Below are 26,990 nucleotides of genomic sequence, written 5' to 3'. Positions count from 1 at the left end.
CAAACCCAAAGCCAACACTAACAAACCTTTAGGTGCAGTTTGCAAGTGCACAGAATACACAAAAAGCCAAAAAAAAAAAAATCAAACCTAAAGTAACTATCCTATAGGATCTGGGAAAGCACAAGCAAGAAAGCAAATCAAAAATCTGGGAAATAAATTGAAATGATAAAGAAAACCAAGGAGAGCCCAGCAGAAAGCCATAGGCAGCTTCAGAAACATCATTATTTGTTTAGAGTTCCTGTTGCAGCTGTGCTGTGCAATGATTTTACCACAAACCATAATAAACAACAACAAAAAAAATCTGCTATGGGAAAAACTCCCAGTATTGACTTGCAAAACCTAACAGAGTCTAACAAACAAAAGTCTTAATTATAGGAGATTAAACTTCTAACATCTCTATTTGATTGAAACAGCAGGGATTTGAAATCAGTCTCCACTAAGTGATTTTCTCATTTACATTTTGTTCAGGTTTCAGTTCCACACAGGTGCTGGGCTGGGGATGTTTATTGACTCAAAATCCATCCAGAGCAGGCACAGCTGGCAGGTCCTGAGCTGCATGGGAGGGAAAGGTAATGAAGGGCAAATAATCCTTTATTTTTATTAAATAAAGTAAGTTTATTTTCCTTTAGCTTCTCATCAAACTCAGACCAGGAACACTTTGGGGCTGGGACCACGACCGGAAGTTTGTACAGCATCAAAAGCTGACCCTTTGCTGGTCCAACGCTAAGAAACATGAATTAACAGCTAATTAAAGATGGCATTTTCACCGTGTGGGGGATTCTGTAAATAGTAATGAAAGTTGCAAATCTTACTAGAAACAGGGAAGGAACCAGCAGTAAATGCAAGTTTCCCCAAGGCATCTTCAAGGCTGCAAAAATCTCTTTTATTTCAAATGCTCTGAGCTTGGTCACTGCCCCATCTTGTGGGCTTAAGTGTCAGGAGGTAAAACATGACAGATGTCACTCTTTGAATTAGAGCACAGGAGCAGAATATGCTCAATGTTCTTGAAATAAGCTCTCCTTGCACGCCCTAAATCAAATCCCACCTGTTCTACCCTCACCACATTCAGCAGTTTTAGGATTGGTTCATAATAGTTGGGCTGAAACTGATTTCAAGCGTAAAATTAAGGCACTAAATTACATGAAGTGACAAAGAAGAGGAATGTTTGTACTAGCAGAGCATTAAATGATGCATTAACCTTGTCCTTCTTTACAGGAACACATTAAATGTGCCCAAGCTCTGGCAGCACAAGGTCAGGGGGTGCCAGAAACATCCTGAGCCTGAGAAAGGCCAAAACCTCCCTGGTTATTTTGAGATTTTGCTCTGAGCAGCTCAAGAGTTGCTGCCTGTGGTATCTCAGAAATTAGAAGTAGGCATTTGCCATTTTTTAGCTGGGAGAAAACAAATCTGTGACACTTTTCTTGCACGACACCGATGTTATTCCTTGCTGGAAAACAGCAGCTCCTTTGGGCCTCACTTCTCTGAAATGAAGAATTGGAAAATTAATGGCTCTTCCTCCTGCTCTGAGGGGGAGAAGGAGTGAAATGTCAATATTTAGGGTTTCTTGCATTCTGAAAAGCTCAGATACACAGGATATCCCTCCTCCCTTCTAATGAAGTAGATGCAGCTCAAACTGCCTCGGCTGAAACAGCAACCACCAAGCCAAGAGGGAGCTCTTTACATTGCCATTAATAAATAGCTGGCATGTGTTAATTACAGTAATTTATGGCTTTGCATGAGTGATCATTCTCCTGCTGATGTAGATATGATTGCTTTACAATACTAATCAAGAAGTAAGGATGAGAAGCAGCATTTATGTGGAGTGTGAAGCTTGTGATTTACAGAGAGGCACAGCTCTGCCCATCGATCCCTCTCCTCCTCCTCCTCATTTCCAGCCCCTCTCCATCAGCTCCACAGCCACAGCACAGATTTTTGGGGATAATCTCCATGTTTCCTCTTAAACAGTGATTTGAGACACGGCATCTCTCTTATTGCTAAAAGCTGGCACTCGGCCATTCTTTGCTTTGCTGCATATTTCCTTTCTTTCTGCTTTAATCTTTCATCTATTTTAGATTTATCCAGGGTTGTTGGCTGCTGTTGAGTGCCAGAGGGATTCCTGCCAACTGTTCCTTTTAAACCTTTACAAAATCCAAAATAATTGTGTTTTAAAACCAGATTTTTGTCTGCTGTTTATTCCTCAACATGAAGTTTTAAGTGCTCCAACTGTAATCAAAACAGAATGGTTTTATTTCCCCTCCTCTGAAGCACCATGAAATTATCTGTGCTCCCCTGGAAGAGCACAGTATAATGTTGAGGACACTTGTTTAGTTTGAAAGGCACCATTTTCTAACAGAAATAACATTTTTCCATTCATTAATCTCAGCCAAAACCCAACCTGTTAGAGGATCCCTGCTGAGGAACTGTGGTTTTGATTAGAACAATAAACAAATGATGCTAAAATGAAACTCATGAATACTTCCCTCCAACAGATACCACCAACTGCACCCTCAATAAACCCAGATAAATTCAGGATCTAAGTTTTCCCCAGATCAACTTTGCTCTGTTTTAATAAGAGAATTCTAACATTAGAAAGTAACAATTATAGAATAAGTTGCAGCAAACCTTCCCTGAGCAAATTAAACAGCTCATTAAATAATTTCCTGATTATTTCTGTTTGCTGAGGGCATGGGGCTGCTTTTCCCTCCACGGTCTGCAGATTCACATTTAAAAAAAGGCAGATTCCTTGTGCTTTTAAACCCATTTTTATTCCCAGCGCATGTTACAAGAAATGTCAACATGTTCTAAGACACGAGCTCTTAAAATCAGGCAAAAATAGTTTTGTTTCTTTAAACACTGGGAACAGAGTGTAACTTTAATTTAACAGTGGAGTAACCTGTTCTTCATACTGCCCAAATCCTTTCAGATAAAGAGCAACTGATTAATTCCAAACATGTTGTACCTACTCCATTACCCAAGCTGAATGTTTTCATTAAGCACTGGATGTATTACAGTAGCAATTCTGGGGGGAAAAAAATCCAGAATAATTTACCTGCACATTTTAAAACCAGATTTCTCTGAAAAACACTAAGCCCGCTTTTCTGAATACTAAATGAAATTCTTGAAATTCTCCATTTTGTGCAATTCATAGCTCAGAGAGTACAGCCACCTGTGCTTTTGGAGGGACAGGGACACTGCCCTGTGATGCCACAATGAGCAGCACCAACTCACAGCACTTTTCAGTCAGAAAATAAGAATTTAGAAGTGATTCAGTTCTTCACCTGACCTCCACAGGGTAATTAAAACCAATCCCAAGCTCTCCCACCTGGAGCTGTGAACACTGTGATCCCCTCCTTGGCAGAGCGACCACAGGCTCATGAGGAATTTGTTTAACTATGAATTGTAACTGTGCAAAAAGCACATTCTAAAAACCTCCTAAAATCTTCCACTTGCTGACAGCAAGCAGGCAGAAGGCTCAGCACCAGCAATTTGGGTGTTTAGGAGTACTGAAGTGTTATAACCTGCCGTTTATACTGACATAATTAAGCTAATCTGGAGTTTTGGCCTCCAACGTTGGGCTTTGAATCATTTAAGCATCTCCAAGTTTCTTGAACTTTGCCTCTGCAGCAGACTTTAAATTCAAGTCTGAGATCAAAATGACAAACAGCAAGGCTGCAAACAAGCTACAGATGCAGCTGCATTTGCTGCTCTGGCTTTCAAGAGTATTTAAGGGCTGATCTCTGCAGTAATTACAGTCTTGGTGTCTTGTTTAAACCCTAATTAGCACACTAAACCCTGCTGGCAATATCTGCAGGAAATACTCTGCAATCTGGGTACATCTTCACTCTTCTACAGCAAATTATAGACTGCCCAGTATGTTTATTAAAAATGTGCTGCAGAATGCAAAGTCATTCCTCAACGCAGTAAAATGACAGAACACTTTTTTATTTTAATAATTACTTTAATGTACAGGTAATAAAGCACATTAACTGTTACCACTTTGTAACAGGCAGCAAAATGTTTACACAAAATCCTCAAGCTCAGATGTTTTGCTGGGAGTCCTCCTGCCACAGAGAAGTTTCCAGCAGCACCACCTGGAACACAGGAGCACTGTCAGGTAACCAGCCTTAATCACTGTTAATGGGTTTGTTAACGAGGGAGATATCATCAGAAAACCTTTTGCTCACCACCAGACAATCTGCCGGTAATTCCAGCAAGTTTGGGTTAGTTTCATCACATGATATCACAGAGGAATTGACACATTTGTGGCAGAAGCAAGACCTTTATCTCTTTGTCTACAGTGCAGAAAGAGCTGCTCTTACACATTCACTGCCTGTATTTTAGTCCAAGTAGTATTTTTTTTTTTTTTGGCCTGGAACTTATACATTTAGAGCAGAAACTGAGATTTTTTTTTTAAGATTGCAGCCAAAAGCCAAGATGTCCAGCTAGGAGCACAGCACACATTGAACTCACCCAGCATATTCTCCTGCTCTGCTGTCTCAGTGCCCTCCACAGGACTTGTGAAGAGCTCTCACATCAGGGCCAACATCCAGCACATGGCAGCAGAGACCTGCAGGCACTCCCTAAATATATCAGGAAATAAGTATCAGACTTAAAATTCTCGAATCACACCGATTAAGTGAAAATCCACATCTCAAGCTCCTTATATCCCATAAACCTCGTTCTGAATTCACATTTCACACGGCACAGAACTCTGTGGAGTGCACTGAAACCCATCACTGACCTTCACACATCAGGGCCAGCTGCCCACCTGCTCCCAGTCCTGGTGTGCCACATGCCAGGCTCTGCAGAGGAAGTGGAACAGAGGGACACAAAGGTGAGATGTTTTCATGGACAGCAAGGTGGGTGGGTTGGTGAGCTCTAGAGGATGAATTTCAAGGTTTGAGCTCCTGTGTGTAGCTGCATTTCAGACCAGAACCAGGGTATCGTCAGTTCTCGCATCTGACGGCACTTCCTATTCAGGGTTATCATCATCAACAGCTGTTAATTAACTCCTCTAATTCATCACTCAAAGCATATTTGTTTTTATCTCCAACAGTTGTACAATCTCCCCTCAGTGCATGAAGCATTAAATCTGAACTTGAACAGTTGTACAATCTCCCCTCAGTGCATGAAGCATTAAATCTGAACTTGTATGGACACAAAAATCGGTTTTAGTGAGTTTCTGTTTAACTTGAAATGTAACTTTTACTTTTTATTTTTTTACTTATAATGCCTAAAATCCCTTTTAACAACTTTGCACACCTTAATAAATAGAAAATACCTTTTAAGTCACTCTTTACTTCAGGACATCTTCCTGCTGTGGGAGTAAAAGCAATAGAAGTGTTACTAGAATAGTCTTAAGCAGTATAAAGTACGTTTTTACAGGGAAAAACAGTAACAAAACCAGACCCTCATGACTAACTCTCCTTGTACTTCCACCTGTACTTATGCTGATATGAATCACTGAAATATTCGTATCAGACATCTATTAGTAGTCAGCAATCCTCTCTAAATAATTCTGATCAGGAAACTGAGAACTATGTAAATTTAAAATAGTGTAAGACTGCAGCTTGCAAAACTGCATTTACCAACATGGCAATTTTCAAACTGAAATCGCCAACACTCCAGTGCTGTGGGTGTGATTTTTAATTACACAGAAAGGGTCTAGCACATTAAAAAAAAAAAAAAATCAGAGCAAAGGACCTAATGGTTGGTCTTTATGTGCAGTGCAACAAAACTCGATGGACGGCGCTGGCTGGCGAGCTCTCCCCACAGCAGCGCTACCTCATGGAGCCCCGGGCAGGGCTGTGCCAGCAGCGTGTGATCCCCACACACAACCCCCGGCCCGGCCGAGCTCCTCCCGACTTACCGGGGACACTTTTCCACAGCCCTGGATGGGTCGCGGTGCCGGTGTCGCCTCCATGGTGGCCTGAAGGGACAACGGCCGTGAGGGGACAAGGCCGCGTTCCCCCCCCCCCCCCCCAATGGTGCAGCCCGGCCCGCGCGGCCCATGCAGCCCCGGCGGCCGCTACCACTGCCGAGCCGGGGGAGCGAGCGCTTTATCTCGCTCAGTGGTACGGGCGCTTTGCTCGGTAAACCGGGCCTGCACGTCCCGCTGCCCGCCCGGCAGGCCCCGAGCCCGGCTCCGCCCGCTTTAACCTCACCCGCTCCAAGAGCACAGGACGAAAAGGGCGCGATTCACTTCGGCTGCTCTTTATAAAGGCTTGGGCCGTACCACCCCGCGGCGGGGGCGGGCTGTGCCATTGCTGCACAGGCGGGGGTGCGCCCAGGCTTCCATTTGCTGCTGTGGGCCGGGAGGGAACGCGGCGAGCGGAGCCGCGGGGATCGCTCAAAACCCGGCCCCAAACTCCCACACCAAAAATAAAACCAAAAAACAAAACAAACAAACACGGGTTTGGGCACCACCTGAAGCTCGGGGCAGGGACCCCCGTGTCACCCCCGGCCGGGCACAGCCCCAGGGATCAGCGGCCCTGCCCTCGGTTCTGTGTTTTCCAGGAAAACTGGAGAGGTCGGAGTGATTTCAGGCCATTTTTATTTAGAGCAGAACAGCTGTTTTTAAATAAAAGTTCCATTCTTTTCACATTTTGTCATCTTGAACTGAGAATAGGGGTGTTTTGGTTTCCTTTTTGCTGTTAAGTGCGTCAGCCATCGTTTTAAAAACAAACACAAAGCCAGCTTTGCTTTAAAATTTCACCCTCCACACCAGGTGTTCAGTCAGCCTGAAGAACTATTTATCAAAAATCCACCTTTTCCAAACACCAAAATATTCCTAGAAGAAGGCCTAGCGTGGTGCTGTAACAAATCGCCCAAAATTCAGTTTTTCCTCTGAGGTACAGATCCTCCAGCAAGAGCCAAAGCCAACATTCTCCTTTTTTTGCAATTTTCAACATAAAACACATTTTGGTGAAATACACAGGTCCTCTGTCTCTTCTTATCAAACATCAATTTCTGCATCAAATTCTTGTAGGTGATGATAGCTGGGAGGTCAATTAAAAAAAAAAATCAAGAACACATTAGCTAAGGACTAAACACAAAGAGAAGGGGACTTGGAACAAAACTCTCTTTGCAATCTCTCGATCAAATAGATTGGTTAAAACCTTGAGGAAAAAGCATTGACTTAAAATTTAGAGTTCATTTTTAATTACCAAATCCCAGCAGCTCTTGCTAAGGTAACTAAGGAAGCCCAAAGCTGGAAGGAATTCCTGATACCAGTGCTCTTCAAGGCTTCTCTGTACATCATAAAAAAGCAAAACCAGGCACACTCAACTACAAAATTCTCTCTACAGGTCCAAACCTCGATTTTTCTTGCAGCTAAGCTCCTGCACCACAAATAAACCACCCCCATACCAATGGAACCACAGTCCTGACCAGCGTGGGGAATTTTTAAGGCATATTTCTGACAAGCTGAAAGGCAGGAGCAGAGTTAAGGGTGCCTTTTCCTGAAACACAGGATTGATTTCACACATCTTTTAGATCATTCCCTCTATTCCCATGAGTTCATCCTTCAGGTTTAAATTAGGAATATTGACACGCAAGGGTTCCCAATAATCCAGGAGCTTTGGTGGATGAGGTGGTTGATTCCTTCCAGGAAAAGGAAAGGTCCCAATGGATTCCAAGCAGTGACACAACACAAAGGTTTACTGGCAAAAAGACACTGGTGGAATAAATTTTTTCAGGATCTGGAGAGATGTGACCCTCTGGGAATGCTTGGGGAGAGGGTATCAATGAAAACACACATTTGAAATGAATTATTACAGTGATCAGACATTGCAGGCGTTTTCTCAACAGTACTTTTATGAGACATTTATATATTCAATAATTAAATATAAAATCAAGGATGAGTGTCACAAAACAAGGAAAGAGTAAGGCTTGAAGCCTGGTCAGTCCCCACATTGCCCCTTCAGTCACTGTGTGCCTGTCATTTGACCTTTCATTTTACATGCTGCTATCCTCACACATCATAAAGCATAAGAAAAGTTAATTTTGCAGATTCCTGGCTGAAAACTCAAACCTACTTCAACTTAGTACAAAAATAGGGAAGGGGGGAAAAAAAAAGGAAAAAATTTGCTTGTTAAAAGTAGAAATGGGAAGTGAAGTTCACAGGTATTTTGGAGTGACAGAATCAAGGAACAGGGACAATGCAAACAGATTTCATACTATTAAAATGGTTTTGCTACCTGTTGTTTACCTGAATGTGATGTGCTCCATTATTCCTCACACAGAATTACTGGCAACATGAAAAAAAATAGCAGTTGCACACTGATCAAACCCTTGTCCTACTCAGGGAGGGGTGAAAATGTGCAGGTAAAAAAGCTGAATGGAACAAATCAGCCATGTCCACATCCATGTGTACTATACAGGAAGAACATCCAAAATATTGACAGGAGACAGTGATCCTAAAGTTTTCCTTTTCTCTTTCACTTCTATATAAACAGAGAACAGCACAGAGGAGAACACCACTAGAGCTTTCACCATGGCCAACTGGAAGATTCTCACAAATATAAAAATGCTTTCCAGCTGTTGGATTGCTTCAGGACATAATCCAGGTGGAATGAAAGGAATATAATCTCTCCTCATGGAACAACAGCAAAAAAAAACCCACAAAAAAAACAAAACCAAACCCTCAGGGATTTGCACAGTTATCAAACATCCAACTTGGCAGTCCTGAACATCCCAGTCCCTGCTACAGCAGAATGTGGCATCATCAAAATAAATGAGCAGGATTCCTTGGGTTACCCACATGGAATTTTAACTGTAAAAAAAAAAAAAAGTGTAACTTGGATTTACATTCAGTGTATTGGAAGAAGGTAATGTGATAATCAATCCCTTCATGCTTTATCCCTGCTGGCTGCCCACCCAGGAAGCTTTCTTGTTATTACTTCAAAAGGAAGGGAAAAGTGCTGGTAAGAGCCAGAAGGGCAAGGCAATGATCTGGATCATGAAATGCCCTGTTCTTTGGATGAAGTGTCTAAAACATTTTGTTAAAAGCCTCCATGATGAAAATACCAAGAACAGAAAAGGTCTCCTTAAAAATACAGAGCATTTCTGCCTCATCTTTTAAGTTCAAAGCTCAGGGGAGAAAATGTTTTGCTACAATTCACTACAGGTTTGCTGTCATAAACAGAGATGACAGTGCCCTACAGAGCACAGGGCCAGCCACAGACTCCAGACAGATGTCTTTGCTTCAGGTTTCAAGTGGTTTATGCCTCTCTTGTTGTAGAAAAGGAACAGAGACACTTCTGGAACCTTCACTGCAGAGTCTTTGCCAGTGTCCAGCTTTTGGGCAAAGGGGATCCTGCAATGCTGCAGGGTCACCCCTGCAGGGTCAGGCTGTGAAACCAGTCACGATTCAGAGTCCGAGCCAGAGCTGCTTTCCCGGCTGATCTCGATCTGTAGGGAGGGTAAATGATCCAAACGACTCTTTTTTTGCCTGGACTGTTCTTTTTCCTTAATGAGAGCACCCCAAACCCTCTGCAGCTCAGAGTCATCTTCCTCTGGAGATGCCACAGAGTTTTCAGCTTTCTCTGAAGTCTTTTCCTGTGCCTTCGGAGCAGACCCCAATCTGGTCCATAAATTACCTAAGCAGATGAAAAACAAACATTTCTAGAAAACCAAAAAAGGACTGACAGGAAGAAGTCAAGGAACCAATTCTTAAACTTGCTGCAACTCTTCAAGCCCTTCATACTCCTCCCACCTTAATATTAGCCATGGAACTGATTATGCTTTGAAGAGTAATTGAAATTAAGCTGCAGGAGGCTCAGGGCAGCCTTGTTCATTGTTCCCCATTTGCAAAGGGTATTTCATTCACATCTGAAATGCCCCTGCATTCCTGACACTTGTTTTGGTGCCCACAGTTTGGAAGCAGTCCTTGATCTTCAGCACACTTCCATAAAAATACTGCTCCCAAAAAGCTCCCAGCTCCTCCCTTCATGTATTTAGATTTCAAAGCTTTGAACAAACATTTGCAAACATTTGAACAAACATTATCCTGAATTTCATTCCATTTCACCCCTTCATGGCTTTCTGCTGGAATTTCTGTTCGACTCCAAAACCAAAGGAACTGCAGCAGAACATCTGCACAAAACTAACCTGATTTCTTCTCTCTGGTGTCAGAGTAGAGGCCTTTGACATCTTGTTTGGGGATTCCCAGCCTGCTGTGCACATCTGAGATTGGCTCTCGACGAAGAGCACAGGTACTGCTTGGAGCTTTGATTTCTGGAGAATGTGGCCTTTTTCCCAGTCTCTGCCTCACATCTGGGGATATTTTCAGTGATTAAAATGACCAGAAAAAAAAAATCCTGTTGCATTTACTCCACCTCTGCCAGCTCACTTTATGATCATTCACTATTGAAACTAGACAGACTCTCTGTTTTTATCTTTTCTTTATTCTTTTCATTTAGGCCTTTCATACTCAAGATTTCCTGATAATTTTTGCCATACAATTTATCCAGATTGAATTTCAGTTTTGTCAATAAATTTGATATTCAATGTTTCAAGCTGTGTTCTGTCCAAAAGATAAAAACCTAAGTTATCCCATGGCCTGCTGCTTTTCTGGTGTAGCAGCAGAGGGTGTAAATACCCAGCAGGAGGTAAAATTCCATGAAAACTGGTCTGCCTTCTTTTAGTAACAGATACCTTGATTTAGAATTCTACCACTGTTTGGTATGTGGCAGAATAAAATAAAAAGAATATTAAAGATATTGATACTTAACCCTTGATGTGAATTTCGTATTTTAAAGTTTGCCTGGCTTAGCTGGATGTTCTCAATCTTACAGGGGGTCCAGACAAAAATATGAAGGCAAAGAGAATTTTATGATCATGTGTTAACTTGTCAGAGGCCCAAAATGGGCAGGAGGGGTAAAATAAATATACCTAATTGTGACATTTCATTGATAAAAGGTATTTTTCATGTATCAATCAGATAATATTATATATGTCAGAAGCAGCTGAAATTATACATGTTTAAGTCAAAGAAATAAGTTATTTAAGCTCAGAAATAAATCCTGCCAAATACAAGAACACCCATCTTCATGGAATACACATTTCTGTGTGTATCTATGTACATTTTTAAGTGTAGTCAGTGTTTCACATTTGATTTTGTGCATGACCTTCCCTGGGTGCTGTTCAGTTGCAGAGAATCTCTGCCTCAAGGAGGGAGCCCAGAAAGGACAAAGTGGGGGGAAATTGGCACAGGCAAAGAAAATGGATGGAAATCAACTCCACTAAAAAAGCCCTCACTAAATTGTATATGATTTTTTTTTTCCCCAAAGCAATTCCCAACTCAATCTATTGGTGAGGACAAACTGTGTGAATGCAGAGTTTATCTGCAGTGGAGCACAGGTGAGAAATAAATATATTTCAGTGACAATTCTGCCCAGCAATGAGTGATAAATTACCTGATTTGACAGTGCTGTTTTGCTGCCGTGGCCCAGAATTATTCTGACGTTTCTCTTCCAACAGGAGCCTCACATCTGCAACTTTCTCCAAGGATCCTTTGCTGCCAATCCTGTTTTTGATGTTGCTGGTGGCTATGCTATCTGCTCGCATGGAATTCCTAAAAAAAAACCCACATAGATTTGATGGCTTCTAAATAAAATTCAATCCAGTATAGTTCTTCAGTCTTCTTACATGAAAAACTATATAACAGAAAATAGTAGTATCAGGATTTCTCTGCTGAGAAAAAGAAGCAAAAACAATGCTTAGAAGCTGTTCAAGCCAGAATCCTAATATAACAATAATTAATACCTCAGTATCCATTTCAAGGCCAGCCTCAAAATTATTGACATTAGAATGATTATAACCACCCCAGCAAAGGGACACATGTTAATTTATTCATCTACAATATATACAACTTTGCTTAGTAAGCCCCTCATAAACGTGAATTCCTTTTTGTCAACAACAATTGAGGGTTATTTTTCCTTCTGAGATAAAGTAAGGACAAAGAGAAAACAGGAAGAGGAGTTATTTTTCCCTGTTAACTGCGGTTGTTTGCATAAGTTTCTCTTGATTCTACGTCAAGTTTCATTATCATTAATAAGCAAGGTTAGAGAGATCTGCAGAAGCAGCTCTATTTCAAAAATGTTAATTCTAATAAAAGCCTGGTTTCTGTACTTCTTGTTAGAATGTCTACTACAAAATCGTATCAAGAACTGAAAAATAGTTTCAAATTTATCTTCAAGCTTCGACAGCTCTAAAACCAGGAAATACCTCTTCACTGCTACTTTTAAAGACTAAAAAACTTTTACCTAATATTTTTCAGCTGCGACTCCACCTCATCTGCATACATGGTCATCTTCATGCTTTTTTTGGGCGAGGGGGTGGAAATCATTTTCAGTTCCAGGTCGTAGTCCATCTCATCCGAGTCGGAGGCGCTGGATCTCCTGGCGGCGCTGCGCTCCCGCGACTGCTTGAAAGCCTGCAGCTCATCCCGGTACTCCACCACCACCCTGTCATCTTCATCCATATCCTGATCCTCCTCCTCCTCTTCCTCCTCAATGGGCTCTTCGGGAACATTTACCAAGCCTGCAGCAAAACAAACTCATTCTGATCAAATTAATTTTAGCATCTGTAGAAAGTACTTGAAAACCAAACCAACAAGAAAATCGCCTCACTGTAATTAATGATCTCCTATAGATGGGTCTGTAGTTCTTTTAGTTCTATCTTCTTAGAGAGAGAATATTTTGCCAAATATTTTAAGTGGAATCAATAAGTGGACTGAAACTGCCACAGGACAAAATGTCCCTGGTGTTCACTCCCTCAGAGGCCTGGCCAAGCACAAAGCTGGACAGAGTAATTAAAGTACAGCTGCCTCTTGTAGAAGGTGCAGTTCTTCCTTCCTGAGCTAAGCACAATTCCCAGGATCTTACAGGGCTTAATGTGCCAGCTGCTGGCTCTGCAAAAATCCTTTCAAGTCCTGCAAGCAGCAATGCCAAAAAGAACACAAGTGTCATTATTATGAATTTATCACAGACAGTGATTTAAATAGAAACTATTGCAATTTAGTCATCACCAGCACTCAGACATCTCTTCAGACAGCACTACATGATCAACATGGAAAATCTTCCATGAGATTTGACACATCTGTGGCTGTATTTTTAACAGGCCAATCACACTGTACTTGTCTCATGTCAGATTTTTACACCCATTATTTTTTCTACCTTAGGCAGCAGATGAAGATATTCAAGCCTAATTAATGGAATTTTCTCATCTCTATTGTTCTATATTTAGAGACTGCTTTTTAGAGACTGGGAGAATTGACTTAGCAAGTATGACAAATTGCCAAGAAGGCCAAAGAAGTCATTCACCCCTTTTTTTGCCTTTATGCCACAGTCCCCATGCCCTAAATTTGTAAAAGAAAAATGTCACATAAAAAGCAGCAGCTATTTCGGGAAACAACGAGCAGAATAAAGTTTCCACCTTAGGAATTTCCTGTAAACTCTTAAACTGGGATTCAGATTTTTTCTTTTTTGTTTTTTTAAGAAAACCTCCACACATCCCATGGGATTGGTGAGGCATTGCTCCAGATCCTGCCCAGCCCTCCATGTCCCAGTGTCCCCACAGGGCTGTCCCAGTGTTCCCAGTACCTGAGTGCCGGTGTTTGTAGGGAGGAGTCAAGCCCACATCATCCCCAATCAACGTCCTCTTCTTAATCACATCCCGATGGATGCGACGGGAATGGTACCTCCTCTTCCTGCAACACCATAAAGAGGGTGACATTCCTGTCACAGCAATTATGGCTCACTCATTAAGCCCTAGATCCTTAATGAAGGATATGCAATTATCACCTACTTTAACAGCAGACAGGTATTTATGTCAGAGCTGGTCTGAATGGTTTGAATATAAACTTTATTTTCATGAGAAAATTCTCTTCTTATAATTCACACTCACATTGCAAAAATATTTTTTAGACTGAAGCTTCTACATAAACTAAACGGAAAATCCACGAATTAGAACAGTTTTACATTAGCTTGTCCAATTACCTGCAATGTTTCAATTCCTCTGTCCAACACTCACCAAGAATTGCTAAGAATTCCTTTCATGCCTCCGTAATTTGGATTGCCATATTTCATGTAATACTGGCTTCTCCTTGCAGCTCCCAGCTCCTTTTTGTCATCTGCAAAAAAACATAAATTATAGGAATTTTTCCCCCTTAGAGTATAACTTACAGCATAAAAATAACCATTAAAAGACACAGAGTGAGACTGAGTGTGCCTTAAAATCAGAATTACTTCACCCTCCTCCACGAAGGACTGCATTTTGCTTACACCTCTGGAATTTCTCCTACCAACACAGCTTTATTTGTGTCTAGAAACTTAATTCCAGGAAGGACTGGGTTTATACAGATCATCTTAACAGGGCATTATATCCCTCTGTCACTGCTGGAGTTTCCACTCACCTTCCTCACCACCTTTCCTTTCTTAATGAATGGGCTCCTTCCTGCATGGTCCAGAAATTATATGGAGTTTCATTTTATTCATAAATAAAATGTGTATTTAGCAATAATTTTTACTAATCCCTCTCAAGGTTGGCATCTCAAGTTATATCCATATTTATAAAATGGATAAAATACCTTCTGGAAAAAGGCATCATAAAACCTAGTCTATGGAATTGGGAAGAATGCCCTTATCCCAAGACACAATTTCCAAGTACAGTAATTTTCATACAACTTCAACTGGATATAACTGACACAAGAAACGTAGATTTATGGCAAAACCTTAACACCTAACAATTAGCAAAAAAAAAAAAAAAAACACACTTGTAAATAAGAAGTAGGCACTTCGAGTCATTAATTAGTCAACAAATAAAACTACAACAAGCAATGAAGTCAGGGTGCTTGTTAAGGTGGTCATTTACCTTTAGTAGCAAATCTCATGAATAGCTTGTTTCCTTTAGCCAGTTTATTGGCAGGGCGAAGGTCATTACGCAGGAGAGAATCCTCTTCTACTTGGGAGAGGGCATCCAACTTTGGGGGCAAAAAAGGAATTTTGGACTCAAAAATCAAATGACTGTTGAACAAAAATGGGTTGCTCCCAGAGAAGCAATCGAGTGATTATGAAGAAAGTCACTTTTCAAATTATTGTTCAAATGAACTCTGCTTTTTTCTTCTTGACAAGCTGATGTTAATTTTTAATGTGAATTGCCTTGAAAATTTAAAATATTTCCTTCTCTTGCTCCATAACATTAACTCAGGTTATTAAATCCAGTAACTGTCAAATGACTCTATGTTACTGACTGAAATGCACAGAATAAATAGCACAACTTGGACGTGGGAAAAAAAGTATTTTTTTTCCCCATTTCACATCTAAATGATTTTATTAACAGGTTCTCATGCCCTCACACAATGATTAAAAACCTTTCTTTTTCATTTATGGAATCTTAAATTCAGACTTCCATGATATAGGAGTGTTCACTGAGCCATTCCTAAAGGAAATCCTAATCACACCTATTACAGCCTGTGCTGATTCCTACAGATCCATGGGCAGCCTAAATCCCATTGGGCTCTGAGCACTTTCTCTGCTGAAAGGTCACTGCCTTCCATTATTGTTCTTTCATTGCCTCCTCTCAGCAGAAAAGAGAAGCCAGGCTCACTCTTAAACTACCCAAAGTCTGTTTTCACAAAGCACTTTCCACTGGGATTATCACCACCTGCACACTCCCTCTTGCTCCCCACCTAATTTCTTTTGATAATTAAATTGTGAATTGCAAATAGAAACCTAAAATTCTGGGAAAACTTCACACCAGCCAGGGCAAAAGGTCCATAGCAGAGTTTCCAGTTCCCCTCTGTACTGACCTCCACATCACTGGGATTGTCATCCTCAACCTCGCCTTCTTCTGTCTCATCATCAGAGCTTTCCTCCAGTTTTTCTAAGGAAAAAAATGGGGGAAAAACAAAACAAAACAAAACCAAGCTCCATTTTAGTGTGTCAGGTTCATTTGATTTATGATTACCTACATTATCTGAGACCAGCCTGAAGGTGTTTTCCTTTCCCCTGAGCAGCCTAGGGAATAATCAAAGCAATGAATGCCTATGGAAAAGTGGAGCACAGTGAAATTCAGAGCTCTGTGCCTGCAGCAGCACATGTGCATCATTAATTTAATTCTTTGAAAGCAAATGAAACTGCACTGCCTGTCAGGATTTAGTGTGTTCAAAATCAGAGATCAGCAAGGCCAAGGCACTAACAGCACATAAAAGCCTTTCTTTTCATTTCCTTTCCAAATGCCTACAAATATCCAATATTACCAGTGTAAAACAGGCTGTTAATCAAAATCTTAGGGAGAAAGAGCAGTAAAAAGGAGAAAAAACAACCTTAGTGACTTAATTTTGCTGTGAAATAACTAAAAAAGAAGTACATTGCTTCAAGAACTGCTAAAATTGTAAACTGCTTTGATTTTTCAGTTCTTTTTCAGCTCAGTGAAAAAAAATTCATGCTGTTTTTCTTTTCAAAGTCCCTAAGAAATAAAATATTTTTTAAAAAGTAACAACTATAGACAGCTATGAAGTGTGATATGCCAATGTCATTTGCAAAGATCTCGAAGTACATCATAGGCCTAAGGTTAGAAAATTCTCTGTTTTATATTTCAGAGTTCCTTATCTAAATCTCATCCAACAATAGATTTAAAAACTTAAAACAGAGTAGCAGCTGTTCAAAATATTCCTGAGTGAAAACAATAAAGCACAATTAACCAAACTGAAACCAAAGAGAGAATTTAAGTAAACAAATTACCCAAATTCAAACCAGAATAATTAAGTTCCATCAGGGATAATATTCATGCATTTTTCCCCCCTCACAAATTAGAAGTTTCTCATAGCACAGACCAATCTTTTGCTTCCCTAAATGTCTCAACAGCCCTGAAATTCCTATCTAAAAAAAGGAATGCAACCAAGCCAGATGACTCCAGGGTATCTATATGGATCTCACACCTTAAGAAGTAATTGAACAGTCTGTACTTTCTCTAATATCCCACTTTTCCAGAGGAACAGGAGTAATTCAGATGACAGTTCTTATTTTCAGATGGGGTGTAATGATAATATAATATGCAACTCAAAGCCAGCAGGATTAAATATATATGTTTATGCTCCATTTAAGCAATGTCCCCAATCTCCAAAAATTTCATAAAAAGTCTTACTTGGAGCTTTATCAACATTTGGTCAAAATTAAAATCATGAGGATGGTTGAGGAGCCACTGCTTTGTGGAGAAAAGGAGCAGGAAAAGGGGGTGAATTAGAAGAATTCATAAGTTTAACAAAGCCTTAAACACCAAATTTTCCAGAAAGGCTTTTGGAAGCACTGCAGATATTTAACAGAGAGATTGGCTACTTGCATTTAGGTCATATACAGCATTTTTAAGCAAAATCTATGGAAAAGTTAATAAATACAACTTTTTTTTTTTTTTGCTCTGTATAAAGTGACAGAGCACCTCCAACCACAGCACTCACAAGTAGTCTGAGAGCAAAACCATCCTCAGGTAGCAAAATGCAGCTTGTAAACTTCCCCACATAAAAGGAAAATAAATTTACAACCAAGGCTGATCACGACACTGAGCTGTAACTTTTGCTGCTCTGCTCTTTTATAACCAACCTTTCCATAACTTCTTTCTTAAAAGGATAACAGCCAAATTTAGAGCTGAAGTGATGCACTGTCACGCTGCTGTGAGGGATACACTTGAAGGATGGTGCTGCATCAAAAAGGGAATTAGCTGTGCTATTTCATTCCTCACACCTGCTTTTTGCCCACTTTGCCTGCCTTTGTAGGCATATCACACAGAGCTATTTCTGTGCACATGTCCCACTGTAAATACCAGCTCAGTATCACCCTCCTCTAACACGTTTAGTATCGACTGAATTACTGCTTTTGGTCTAGCTCCAACCCACCTTTTAAGAAGCAGTTTCTTCAAAAGGTTTCCAAGATGAAAGCCTTTTTTAAAGTGGCAGAATACATTTACCTGCAACTATATGATAGAAGCTCCTTCAGTAATTTAGGTTATGCAATACCCCAGCACAAGTTTAAAGTTTCATTGATTGAATGAGATGATGGCTGTATTTGCGTATCTCCATCTACCTTTCTTGGTTTTTTCAGCTGTCTTCTCCTTATTGTTTTCTCTGCTCTTTGTTTTCTCCTGATCAGGCAGGGAACTCATATTTATTAGAGCCCGTGTTGCTGTCACTTCATCAAGCCAGACCACATTACCTGGGACAAACAGAAACACAAAACCCAAATGCAGTTGGTGTCATCAAGCAGTCACATCTCCCCTGCCTTGCTGGAAGGAAATTAATGACAAAAATTCAGGAATGATAGAAAAGCCATCAGATCTCTTGCAGGGAAAGTCACAGTCTTTAACACACCTGAAAATCTGGAGGACAAACAATTTTCAGCTTATTACAGAACACAAGAGCTGATCAAAACCCCAAAACCACTGAAATGCACAACCATAGATTTGAGAGGCTTCCCGAAAACAGCAAATCAGGGCACAGGATTGGGGTCAGTGGATCCATGTGTTCCCACACAAATGTGATTAAGGGAACAGCAAGGGGCAGGAATGAAGCCTGGATCTTTTTTCCCTTTGGCAACTTAACAGAACCTTGGACTTTACTGCAGAATTCTGTTAATCTTTTCCAAAAAGCAGGAAAATAGGAGACTGCTCAAGCACTTTGCACAGATCATAGAGTACACAGGTTAACAATATCATTCAGGATGTGCCTTAAGTATCAGCAGATGGTACTAAAATATAACTTATTAGGCCAATTAAAAGCATTTCACAGATGTTGAAATTGAAAGAGCTAAAACTGCTTAGAAAATGGATTTGAACAAAAGCTTTCTGCACTTGGTACAAATACAGCACCAAATGTCTCTGTTCTGCTGTTAAGCAGAGTGGATTCAGGTATTAAGAAAACTGTACAGTGACACAAAAGAAGAGAATCTCAAATTACTCAGACAAAAATTTTACAACGTGAAGAACACCCAGATATTAACTTCCATGATTGGCTAATAAATCTACTTTTTTTTTTCAGTCTGCCTTATCTTCCCATCTCCAAATTTCCAAAACCTTCACGATTTCAAATTCATCAGTTTGAGACACAGAACACTAAATCCACCTTTGCACTAAGTCACTCTAAGATGCAGTTCAGTTGGGAACACTGAAGTTTTTGCCGTGATGCAAATCTGTGCTGAAAAGAAAAAAGCTTTTTCTTTATATTTTCACTGAGTGTAGCTGACATGGTAACTCAAACACAGCATGAAAATTCACCATTAAAAAAGATGGGTAATAACTATACCTGGGTATTGTTACAACCCTGAAGCCTTAATTTTCACATGAATTTACTCATGTAGTATTTAAGAAAACAGACAACCATAGAAATGAAACCTCAGATAGAGTTAAGGTGTGCATTTCCAAGCTCATGCATCAGCACAGGTCCATCCAGCAGCTCTGTACTCTAATTATCCACCCAGGGCTCATTGGGTTTCACATTTTCTATCAGCTTGTGCCAGTACTTCAAGCTGTCACATACAGTGACTTCAAGGTCAGCAGCATTTTGTAGAACACCATCTATTTTGTCTTGCACTGGAACAGAACTTCTTCAGGGTCACTCCAGAGAATGACGTTACTGATTCTCAGCTTTTAGCCATGCTTGTCAGTAAGTTTCCAGCTATCTGGAAAACCTGCACTGGCACCTATTCCTTTTTCTGTTATTTCAGACATGAGGTTTGTAGCCACATGACAATCATGACAATTTCAGAGTATTCCAGTTCAATGATCCAGCACCCAAATGTAGCCAAAAACTCTTCAGTGTCAGTGAGGAAAGCACAGCTCTCTATCACCTTTGATCTTGCAGATCTCACTCCCCAAAACAGCCCTTACCATGTGTACCCACATTCCTTTTCCAATCTATGGAAATCACACCCAGCTGCCACCTCCTTCCACCCACCCATTTCTCCTGGAGCATGCACTACACAAATATGGCAACAAATCTCCTCCTCCTCCTCCACACGAAACCATCCCAACCTGCCCAACTGCACAGTTCAATCACTCTCTCTCAGATATATTATTTATGTCAAAATGGAAGCAGCACATAATTTCAGACATATTTTCCCCTTAGAGATACAGATGTGACCAGGTTTAAAAAAAAAAGAGTAAGAATTACAAATACTCTGTTTACTTACATGAGGTGTCATCCAGCCACTCGATATGAGCAGGAGGATACTCTTTGAAATAGGCAAAGATATCCTGGGTACTCATCTCATCCACTCCACAAATGTAAATGGTGTCCAGTCTTACTTTAGGAATTGCTATAAAGAGGAAAAGACACAAAACTGGTATTTATTCTAAGCTTTCAGATTAGTACCACATGGGTTTATAAGGCAAATACATTAAATAAATTAAAGAGGAACTAACTGAACTAAGTGAAGCGTGACATAGACCATAATTTATTCTTCCACAATGCAAACTTCAATAAATTGAGAATTAAAAGAGGATACAAGCACTGGTAGATACAGAGACTGCACAGCAACCAAACAGCTTGAAAAACATTTTTTTCCTCTTTGAACACTGCCAAAGTGCTATCATGAAGTACTAAAGAGCCAGAACAGAACAAGGCCCTGCACAAAGCACTTCCACTTGTATCACCTGATGGGGAGCTGTTCCAGGCCACAGCTTAGCAGGTCCAAGATGCCAATTGGAAAAAAAAAGCCTTGAGAACTAACTGGGTGCCAAAAGCACCAATCTGTTGTGCACACATCTCCTGGCTTCTGTTCCAGCTTTGTCACAGCCTCACTGTGTGTACAGCACAAAGACTGATCTCCCTGTGCACAGGACACAGAGTCCTCCACGTGTACCCACACAGTGCTCCAAGGTTTTTACAAAGCGTTTGAAGATTCTTAAAGCAGCACTGATCCAGAAGGTCAATTTTGGGCATGTAGCACTAGTAAATAAAGCACACAAAAAAATGTTGTCTTTGTGCTGGGGCTGGTAAAACAAGGAGTGAACTGGCAAGTGTCAAATAGGTTAAAAAATAATGATGCGCAAAAGAAAAGGTGGGAAAAGGCCAAATTGATTCCTTTCAGCAGTAATCTGGCAAGACCTCTGGGAATGTAGAAAATACTGCAGGATAAATCTAGTCAAGACACTGTATGGAAGCAACCAAAGGGATCTTTTCTCCTGACTGCTGGATGAACTCATACCTTTCTTCACCATGTCCCTGTCCAGGGCCACGTTCCTCTGGGCCAGGTTCACCTCGGCCCGAAAATGGAAGCGTTTGGCTCTTTGTTCCTTCTTCTCAATTGCTTCCTGAAAAATGCAAAACAATGCACTCAAACAGGAATCAGGAGCACCCTCAACAAACTGCACTGAGGATACTTAAAATCTACCAGATAGCAACAGTTGATATTAATTATTCTATTAGTTCTGGAGAGACCTGTAAGTTTCAGAATATAGCAGCAGTTCACCAAAATATTTCTGTGCCACAGAACAGTTTTTGTGTAGGTCCAGCAGTGGGAATCACACAAAAGTGTGAATTCATTTCTCTGAGCATTAATGTAACACTGGAGAGGTGGTACCAGAGAAATTATTGGACTGGCATCTCAGGCTCCCCTTATAGAGCAACAAGTCTGGAACTTGTGCGGTTTTGAGAACTGCCTGAGAAGCTCCTTGGTCTCCAGATTTAATTAGGAAGCATCACAGGTTTTTGGATCTTCAAAATGTTGAAGAGCCATAGCACAAAAATTACCTTGGAGGTTACATCTATTCCAGTGATGAAACTTCCAGCTTTATTTTCATATCTCCTACTGGTGTCCTGAAACAAAGCAAAATGGTGATGAAATCTCAATGAGCACTGAAAGCAACACACTTGTTACACTGAAAAAAAAAAAAAACAAAAAAACAAACACCTGATTATTTCTACAAGAAATAGATCCTCTTTTCTTTGATCCAAGTACACCACTGGAAAGAGAGGCACTCCGATGTCAGTGAAAGTAAAAGCACATGTACTGAACCAAACTTCCCCCACTGTAAGGATTCCTTCCTTTGACTGAATTTAGTTTCTATGTCAGCTGCTGCCAAGCTTTTTACTCTCTCAGCAATACAGGGAAAGTCATCAAACACCTTTCCCAAGTAAGACTTCCACAGTTTTGGGTTTGGGTATAATTAATTTCCTTGTAAAACATGAGCAGATTTAACAGTGATACCTGTCTTCTGAAATGTCAGTTTGCAGCTTTTAATCTCAGAAAATGAGAACACCAAGCCACATCCACAATGAAACAACGTAACTTTTTATTCCTCTCATTAGTTTCAACACCAAATTCCAAATAACAAGGTGAAACACTTCTGTTTTGATACTAAGAGAGAGAGAGAGTAAAAATGGAGATGGGGGGGGTGGGAAATTACAAGTTTCCTGTCCATCAGTCAGGACTGCTGAATTCAGAGAGGGACTAAACCCCACAGCCCCTGGACTAATGACCCAATTTTGTGCCCTCCATTGTCTGCATCTGTAAAATGGCACCTCTTTATTCTGACACCCTCAGCTGGCAGAAGTTTGGAGCTGGAAGAACATTTGTTTTTTTTAGGAGTAAACGTGTTCTTTACACTCGTGCTGCAATAATTACTTTGGCTAAAGAACCATTTCTAGAAGTAGGTTAGTCTCAGTTTAGAAAGAACACACGCAATCCAACTGCTTTTCTTAGCAACAGCACCAAAGTTCCTCTAACGCTTCCAAATGGTCGGAGTTACTAGCAAAACAAAAGCCAAATAAACATGATTTCTAAAGTTTCAAAGTGCAAATCAAACCCTTCAGTATCTGTGTAAGTTTCTATCTTTCCGTTTCCTACAGAAAACCCCCACTGTGTGAGGCTGACTCAGAGCACAAGGAAGTGCAGCTCGGTGCTGTCTCTCAGGCCACATGTTGGGTCCAAGCACGTTGGCACGCCAGCTAATTAAAGATTAGCTTCCAGAACGATTTTCACCCAAGTTTTCAGAGCAGAAGACTACTTAGGATCTTAGAACTGTGACCCGTTTTAAGTCGTTAAACCTAATGCTACTAAAACTTGCACAGAAACAATCAGCGAGAGCGAAAAAGGGCCGAAAAACATCGGGAATGAAGCGCTGAAGCCGCGCTCGTTAGAGCCCCCACCCGCAGCTCTGCTGTGCCGCGGTCAGCCCGCTCCCTGCCCCGGCTATTCCCCGCGGTCAGCCCGCTCCCTGCCCCGGCTATTCCCCGCGGTCAGCCCGCTCCCTGCCCCGGCTATTCCCCGCGGTCAGCCCGCTCCCTGCCCCGGCTATTCCCCGCGTTCCCGGCACCCAACATTCTCTGAACACTCTCCCGCCCGCAGCCTCCTCTACAGCCCAACGCGGCACCCCAAATCCTGTTCTCCACCGTCTCCTTTATCCCATTCCTTCCCAAGCACATCCCGCCCGCTTCCTTAGGACTCGCCTCCCTCATATCCCCGTTCCTGCTTTTCCCAAGAATCACCCCCAAAAGCCCCCGCGGAGCGCTCAGACACCCCCGACCGCCGGAGCCAGCCCCTCCTCGCCCACAGCTCCCGGCCCTCACCGGGATGAGCTCCCGCAGCGAGCGCCTCACAGGGATGGTCTCCAGCTCTCCCTCTTCCACCTCCATGGGCTCGGGCTCGGGGCCGCGCGGTTCCGCCGCGGTCGCGCTCGCCTCCGCCTTCACGGAGATCCGCAGGCCCCGCACGGCCGCCATGGCTCCGCCAGGCCCGCCCAGCGCGGCCAGCGAGACGAGCGCGGCGCGGCACAGAGCGGCGGGGCGGCTCCGAGCGCGGAGAGCGGCCGGGAGGGCCGGGAGCGGCAGCCCCGAGCGCCGCCCGCAGCACCCCCGGGCCCAGCGGAGCCCGAGACGCGGCACACCCGGAGTACAGCGCACCCCGGATCCAACACACCCCGAGCCCGGTGCGCCCCGGATCCAAAGCGTCCCCGAGACCCAGTGGACCCCGAGCCCGGTGCGCCCCCTAAGCCAAACGCACCCCAGAGACTCAGCGCGCCCCGAATCCAACACACCCCAGACACCTAGCGAGCCCGAGGCCAGTGCACCCCCGGAGCCAAGCACAACACGAAACCAACGCACCGCAAAGACCCAGCGGACCCAAAGACCCACCGGACCCCAAAGACCCAGCGGACCCCCAGCCCGGGGCGGACGGAGCCGGTTCAGGGCCCGGGGGCTCAGGGTGGAGAACAGCCATAGAGACCGGGCAGAGGGTGGCCCCACCATGTCTCCCGTGTACCCCCGGCCCCGGGGAAAGGCACAGGGAGAGTGGACAAACACAGAACTTAAGTCCTTAAAAAAATTGTTTTTTAAGCTAGCTTAACTCTAATGTTCAATTTTTCTGTCCATACTAGGGGAACGTTACACCCCTGATAAAAATCAAATGAATCCTCAGTTCACAGTTCTCTTCAGTATTGTGTCCCATTGCTCTGAGGCTCAGTTATTGTCTTCATCCCGTTGTCCCAAGGTGTTTATGTTGTTCCAGGGGAGCAGCCTTGGCTCCTCGGCCCAAGTAAACCACATGCTTTCATCAGTCCCCATGAGACAAGTAGCTCATTCCCTTAATTACACTAATCAGCTCCATCCCCTCACACACGGCAGACCAGACCCTGTTCCAGCTGAGGAGCTGCTCCTGCATTGGCATCATTATTTCACAACTGCCACACTACACAGCCACATCCCATTGTCATTTTTTGGGTATCGTTACACCACTAAGAATTTCTATCACTTCTCCAGCTGCAGGACCCCTCCCTCCAGCTCTGGCTGCTCCATGCCTCACTTCTGGATGTCACATATAAACCCTCTCCAGTCCATCCCCTGCGACACGTCACTTTCCCTCTGAACTGATGGTACTTCCTAGGAAAATTCAAATTTAGACTTTGTCACAAAGACATCTCCCAGCTGGCAGCATAAAGACTCCTCCTCTTACACAAAATCCTGGGGGATCAAGAGATCATTCTACCCATCACTCACTCCAAGATTATTTATTCTCTAGTCTTCACGCAGAGCTCGTTACATAATGGTTCATGTCACTGTTCACCAAAAGTGCTACATTGGGCACTGACATCCCACAACAGCACCCGGCAGGAATTTCTGACACAGGTGACACTTCCAAGCCAGGTGTGAAGCCAGGTTCCAGGCCACATGACATGAAGAAAAGGAATAAACAGGACACAGGCACCTCCTGTGAGCAGCTGAGCCTGAATTAATTGCAAGAGAAAACATTTTTGTGGAAGAAATGCTGTTTCTTCAGGTCCCAGGGAAAAGAAACCAAGAGATGAAATTTCTCCTTTAGTTTTAGTTTTCTAATTGCCATGTGATCTAGACCAGCTTGACAAAGCCAAACCCTTCAAGGAGCAGTTGGGACAGGGTTAAGTGACACCAGGTCACCTTGCACTGCTGTCAGCAGGGTGCAGATGAACCTTGGGCTAACCCGGGTGTTTCCTGATTTTAACATCCCTTGGATGTCACCTCGGGCAGAACATTGCTGTACTACAGCCCGCCATACTTGGCACCTTTTCAAGATTCATTCACTGCACTCACCAAGAAACTTTCTGCTGATTGACTGTGGCTTTAGAAACACTGCCAAAATTTTAGAGCTTCTTAGGGAAAAAACAATCCCTGGCCAGCTGGTAGGGACAATAAAATCAGGAGAGGGAAACCAAACCTGGGTACCAGTGGGGCTTTTTGCTGCCAGGTGAATGAATATAATGTTTTCACAATATTTTATAATTCCTTTCAGGATCTTTTTTTTTTTATTAACAGTGAATTCTTCAGCATTTCAAGCTGATTTAGTTTTATTCTTCTGCAACTCTGTCCTAAAGCTTTGTTTTTCTTTCACATTCCTCTGCCTATGAAAGATCACCTGAACTCTTAAAATGTTGTTTTCAAACTTGTAGGAAAAAGGTTTGGGCAGAAGGGCTCTGCCTTGTTGTAGCCTTTGTGCAGCAGGGGTAATAAACTCCTGAGGGATGCAGCGTTTAAATAGGGGAGGAAAAAGAAATTTAGGAAAGGCCATCAGTCATTTTCAGAAACGCTAAGGAAAGGCTTTTTACAAATAACAAAGGTGAGAAAGTGACTGTAGGAGAGAGGCTGTGGATAACCTGGAAGCAATCAAGGCCACGTTGGATGGAGCTCTCTACAACCTGCCCTAGTGGAAGGTGTCCCTGGATGGACCTGGATGACCTACGAGGTCCCTTCCAACCCAAACTATTCCATGCTCCTATGGAATCATCCCAGCATAAAGACACCCACAGAGCAGGAGCGTTATTGGTTTCCCGTCTTTGACCACCAGAGGAAGCTCGTGCAACAGAATTCCCAACGTGAGCCAAAACCAAAACCAAACCTGATGGAAAACACGAATTCCTGCAGTTCAGGATCGGCTGAAAACACGAGATGGGAACTGGGAAGGGAGGGGAATAACAAACAGTCTGTGGGCTCTCAAAAAAGGAGACTTTTTTGCAGTGGTTTAGCAGTAGTCAGAGAAATGGTGAATTTTTCCCCAATAAAGCCTTGGTTGATTTGTTTGTTTGAGGTCTGTACACGTGTGCCTGTAGATATGATTGAACTCTCCTGCCATCCTGGGCTCTCAACAACGATCTGCAGCTTTTCAAACCTATGGAAAACCCATGGAAGTGTGTGTGTGCTATTCCTGCAGCTGGCCAGCAAACCCCACACATCACCACGGAAACTGGGACTGGCTTCCAAAATGCATTAAGGCTCGCTCCTACCTCCAGTCCGTCTGGAGAGAGAACAGCATCAGCAGAGGAAGGATGTTCATTTGTGGGCTGAAATCAAACACCTGGTGTTTTCTTATGGATTTGGTGAACCACAGACTCCCCACCTGTAAGACAGAATATTTTCTCACTAGGATATTGTGAAGGTCAGTACAACCCTGGTTACCTGACACAATGCCAGAGTCCCATCGAGGAGACAGCTACAGGGCCCTACAAAAAAGCAGGATATTGAGAGGCAGGGA

General features: G+C 42.4%; 1 protein-coding gene, 1 long non-coding RNA gene and 2 other non-coding genes across 4 annotated transcripts; all 4 read right to left on the bottom strand.

The window, feature by feature from the left end:
* Positions 1-3,933: 3,933 nt before the first annotated feature.
* LOC134052599 (uncharacterized) lies at positions 3,934-5,967 on the bottom strand. Its single transcript, XR_009933874.1, has 5 exons — positions 5,870-5,967; positions 5,282-5,317; positions 4,742-4,802; positions 4,471-4,580; positions 3,934-4,091 (listed from the first exon to the last, which is right to left on the bottom strand). It is a non-coding gene; the product is annotated as an uncharacterized LOC134052599 (long non-coding RNA).
* On the bottom strand, positions 4,163-4,236 carry LOC134052738 (small nucleolar RNA SNORD65). Its single transcript, XR_009933890.1, has one exon. It is a non-coding gene; the product is annotated as a small nucleolar RNA SNORD65 (small nucleolar RNA).
* Positions 4,923-4,996, bottom strand: LOC134052734 (small nucleolar RNA SNORD49). The gene has a single exon (XR_009933886.1). It is a non-coding gene; the product is annotated as a small nucleolar RNA SNORD49 (small nucleolar RNA).
* Positions 5,968-7,763: 1,796 nt separating the features above from the next.
* Positions 7,764-23,713, bottom strand: NCBP3 (nuclear cap binding subunit 3). Its single transcript, XM_062506894.1, has 13 exons — positions 23,561-23,713; positions 21,743-21,808; positions 21,198-21,303; positions 20,181-20,306; positions 18,081-18,209; positions 15,812-15,885; positions 14,875-14,983; positions 14,035-14,134; positions 13,605-13,711; positions 12,267-12,543; positions 11,418-11,575; positions 10,111-10,275; positions 7,764-9,599 (listed from the first exon to the last, which is right to left on the bottom strand). The coding sequence occupies exons 1-13, from the start codon at positions 23,711-23,713 to the stop codon at positions 9,364-9,366; spliced, it is 1,806 nt and encodes a 601-aa protein (XP_062362878.1). The 3' UTR covers positions 7,764-9,363.
* Between the last annotated feature and the right edge of the window lie 3,277 nt (positions 23,714-26,990).

This window comes from Cinclus cinclus, chromosome 22 (assembly GCF_963662255.1).
Source record: "Cinclus cinclus chromosome 22, bCinCin1.1, whole genome shotgun sequence".
Taxonomy (NCBI): domain Eukaryota; kingdom Metazoa; phylum Chordata; class Aves; order Passeriformes; family Cinclidae; genus Cinclus; species Cinclus cinclus.
Note: the sequence above shows the minus strand (reverse complement) of the source record. Positions and strands in the feature narration are given on the sequence as shown.

What these genes read in the sequence shown, in the direction of transcription:
- NCBP3 (XM_062506894.1), bottom strand. Translation starts at nt 23,713, where the DNA reads ATGGCGGCCGTGCGGGGCCTGCGGATCTCCGTGAAGGCGGAGGCGAGC. An exon ending in CAGGGACATGGTGAAGAAAG is followed by an intron (nt 20,307 to 21,197) that starts GTATGAGTTCAT and finishes TCCTCTTTATAG; the next exon opens with CAATTCCTAAAGTAAGACTG. An exon ending in GGAATTCTTAGCAATTCTTG is followed by an intron (nt 13,712 to 14,034) that starts GTGAGTGTTGGA and finishes ATGGTGTTGCAG; the next exon opens with GAAGAGGAGGTACCATTCCC.